This window comes from Musca vetustissima, unplaced genomic scaffold (genome assembly GCF_032173495.1).
Source record: "Musca vetustissima isolate MV318-11 ecotype Yass unplaced genomic scaffold, APGP_CSIRO_Mvet_v1 utg470427, whole genome shotgun sequence".
Taxonomy (NCBI): domain Eukaryota; kingdom Metazoa; phylum Arthropoda; class Insecta; order Diptera; family Muscidae; genus Musca; species Musca vetustissima.
In genome coordinates this window covers 5,272-9,485 of record NW_026888187.1, presented here as the reverse complement: position 1 = coordinate 9,485, position 4,214 = coordinate 5,272, and the positions used below count along the sequence as shown (strand labels likewise).

General features: G+C 33.9%; 1 protein-coding gene across 1 annotated transcript; it reads right to left on the bottom strand.

Annotated features, from left to right (window-relative positions):
• Nucleotides 1-229: 229 nt before the first annotated feature.
• On the bottom strand, nt 230-3,666 carry LOC133335999 (uncharacterized). The gene is made up of 3 exons (XM_061544291.1): nt 3,607-3,666; nt 627-1,091; nt 230-559 (listed from the first exon to the last, which is right to left on the bottom strand). The coding sequence occupies exons 1-3, from the start codon at nt 3,664-3,666 to the stop codon at nt 230-232; spliced, it is 855 nt and encodes a 284-aa protein (XP_061400275.1).
• Nucleotides 3,667-4,214: the final 548 nt, after the last annotated feature.

Below are 4,214 nucleotides of genomic sequence, written 5' to 3'. Positions count from 1 at the left end.
CTGGGTTTTTATTATACTCCTCGAAGTCTTTCATCACCATAAGGAATTTTCCACCCACCAAAATCTTGTTGCTTGTTTCATTAGAATTAAATATTTTTTTGATTATAAAGTAATTATTTATTTACTACTTCCAAAAAATATCATAAAATTATTATATGTTCTCATCTCTCTTGTTCCTAGATTTTATCTTAATTTTCCATTAAATTATGGCATGGTCTTATTGTCCAGTTTAAACGATATCCAACATCAAACAGCTAAGTGTCTCATTACGGCCAAAGAAGGGATTTGTCATGGTCTGATTTTTCGGATTTATGGAATTAGCCGGAATACGTTCAACATTTTGGCAATAGTATCCACTGCAGGCTGTAGAATTGGTACCCTGAATACACATATCGATTTGAATGTTAACGGTCGACATCAGTTGGAAGGTATTGCTTTGGGCCGTAAAACTACAATCCAATGCCTTGTGGACTTGACCATTGGCTGCACAGTTGGCCGTTTCCATTTGACTATTAAATGCTTTGCGATTCTCAATTGTATAGACATTGGCATTTTCGATCTGTAAACAAATGAAGGAAAATATTAAATTATCTTCTGAATTTTGAAAATAATATATTTTTACTCACCACATTGGTAACACAAAGTGTGTAATTTGCCTGCGATGTCTTATTCACAATATTGTCACATTTCTTCAATTCATTATTTAGAGTTACATCATAATAATATTCCAAACTGTTGCGTGTAGTACGAGCATCCGTCACCAAAGTATTGTAATAACTTTTAGCCGATGCAGTGCAATTTTGCAGCGTCACTGTAACATTGTATTCCGTGGGCAAAGTGGTTTGATATTTGGCAACACAATTTTTACTATAATCGCTCAAAAATTCCAATGTACTCAAACGTTCGTTGGTCAGCTTCAGAGAATCAATCATGAAGTCCTTTTGAACATCGATGGTATTAAGACGCCCATTGTAAAGTTCTTCGAATGCTTGCAATTTGAAGTCATATTCTTTCACGTTGTTCTCATAATTGCGCTTATTGGCAGCAATGTAGTCATCAATGCGTATGGCTGTGATGTTATTTGTGGTATTCTTTAAAAAAAAATATTGAAATAATTTTTTTTATTTAAAATATTTAAATTATATAATATACACAGTTTATAGAATATCGATTTCATGTCTTTGGGGACCCTATCTAAAATCGTATGAGCAAAATGTTTGTAGAATATTTTGAAGTCAAAATATTTCGTCTTATAGTATTTATATAAATGAAATAAGGATGAAAAAGACGCACATGTATTCGCTGTAGAAGGAGGACAAATTTTACAAAAATATTCCTCGTTTGATTTGGGCTGCGCACTTTTTCGAAAATGACGATGGAGGTCTACGTATTCTGGTGTTGTTCAATATTACCATTAACACACTAGAAACATAAATATCACGCTGATCGCTAGGAAATATTTCATTAAATTCCGGATATGGTTCAGAATGATAGGATATGGTCAAGAATGATCTCTATAAATTTCGCACATGATATGATGCTAGTTTGCGGATAAAAGGGAACAAAAATTTGTTTTTGCTTGCTTTTCTAGTTTGAATCGACCATAAAACTGTTTTAAACCATTTACACAAAGTTGGATTCAAAAGGAATATCGATGTTTGGGTGCCACACCAATCAACAGAAAAAAAGGAAGGATCGAATTTCCATCTGCGAAGCATTAACCAAACGGAATGAGATAGACCCATTTCTTAAACGGATGGTAACTGGAGATGATAAATGGATCACATACGATAACTCTGAGCGAAAACGATCGTGGTCAAAGAGCGGTGAAGCACCTCAAACGGTGGCCAAACCAGGTCTAACCGCTATGAATGATCTGCTATGCAGTTGGTGGGACAGAAAGGGGATTATTTATTATGAGTTGGTTTCATATGGACAAACGCTAAATTCTGATCCCTACTGTCAACAACTGGACCGTTTGAAGATAGCAATTGACCAGAAACGCCAGAATTGGCCAATAGGTGAGGTGACGTGTTCCACCAGGACAGCGCTAGGCCACATACATCTACAGCGACTCGCCAGAATCTTCGGGAGCTTGGTTGAGAAGTTTTAATGCATCTGCCACACAGTCTGGAATTGGCACCAAGCGATGGATATCTTTTTCCCCAACCTAATATATTTAGATACACAGACAATTAGAGTTCAGTGGTAGGGTGTAGGGTATCATATGTTCGTCCCCGTCCGAATATACTGCTCCGCACACTGGTTTAAATATACAGCAGACAACATGCTTATACATCAGAATCCAGTTCCACAAATTCCGTAGTAATTCCGTATGGTCTATATTGTTTAAGAAAATCCACGCCTATTGCTCCTGAAGTGCTTAAACAATTTAAAAAAACACGTATATTGCTTCTAAAGACCTTAAATAAATTATTTAAGAAATTCCACGACTGTTGCTCCTGAAGTCAATGAAAAAACTATTTACGAAAATCCGCACTTATATCCCCTGAAATCCTTCAAAAAACTATTTAAGAAAATCCACGCTTATATCTCTTGAAGTCCTTCAAAAAACTATTTAAGAAAATCCACAACCATCTCTTCTGAAGTCCTTGAAAAAATTATTTATGAAAATTCACGCTTATATCTCTTGAAGCCTTTCAAGTCCTTCTCTTGAAGTCCTTCAAATTATTTAAAAAAATCGACGCTTGTACCCCGGAAAAATGTTAAGGAAATCCACGCTTTGGCAGGCTTTAACCATGAACAATTTTTTTTTTTTTTTTTTGAAAATCAACGCTTAAATTATGACAAAAAATTTTTAGGAAAATTTGAAAAAAATCTTTTAAGAAAATCCTCGCTTAGACCTTGAAAACGTCTAAGGAAATCTAGGTATGGACCTAAAAAATTTGGTTGAAATTTGATTTGTCCAAACTCTCCAAAATATCGAAATTTGACATGAGCCAATTTGGTTAACAAGCATGCCCAAAATTCCGAATAACGGAGCCTTCGCGGAAACATGGTCTAAACTTGATAACTTTTGAAAATACAGATCTTTGGGGTGATAGGCGGACCAGGATTGAAATAACAAATTGCAATCAAGGATATACGGAATATAGGGGATACCGTTATTGATCATTTTTCGTAGGCAGATATAATAGCGAATTTTAATCAAAAATACCAATTTCCAGTGGATTCTGTAAAAAGTGTAGGGGTGTACACTAAAAAATTGAACCAATATTGGTCATATTGTTAGGAATAATTAGAATAAAACGCAGCAAATTACAGCCAATTCGCTTGAAAAAAGTTTCAAAAATCCCCATAATACTGAATATTTGAGGATACCGTTATATGGTGGGCTATACCGAAACGTGGACCGATATACCCTATTTGAAATACCAATAAACTTTCACAATTTTTTAAACTTTAGTACATCCGTCTATATCCAATGGTTAATATTAATGGAAAAACTTAATATTATTTAAGTTTTTCCACTCGTTCGTTTTCGACACTCGGTTTCAAATAGTAAAAGTGGAAATTTTAATTCCATATATTTATTTAAATTCAAATTGGTAGACGACATTTAGAATCGTATATAAATCACTTTACCTGTGCTTTCACTGCAGCAATCACCACCACCAAAAGCATTAACACATTTTTGAAGAACATTTTTGCTTAACTTTTCACTTTGAGTAAATAAACGAGACTTACTGATTGATTTTCAGCTATGTTTGTTGTTTTATAGAATTTAGGGGGATGGCAAACTTTAACATTTATTTTCAGATAATTGACTACTGTGATACGCTTAGTTATCTGCAGTTGCAAACATTTTTCATTAACCGATTTTGCGAGCTACAAAAAAATAACCCATGTGTGGAATTATCTCTAGAGGAAATGTTTGAGACAATTAATAAATTTGTTTGTATCCACTTGATGATTTCAATGAAATTTGTCATTATTAGAGTTTGTTAAAGATAAGAAAATGATTTATGAAATTGGGATTTTTTTTATTTTTAGAATCAATAGAGAAAGGATCATAGATTTGTTTGCCATACTCCAGAAAATGTATGTATATTATTTATGGTTATTCCGTATTCTGCATAAAGAATAATAGGAAAGAATTATGAATATAGATAGGCCCATTATAAAGGCTCAACCCCGTTTTAGGTATTTTTACGGAAGAGCAGCGTTTTATAAGCCTATCTTGCCGTGTTTAA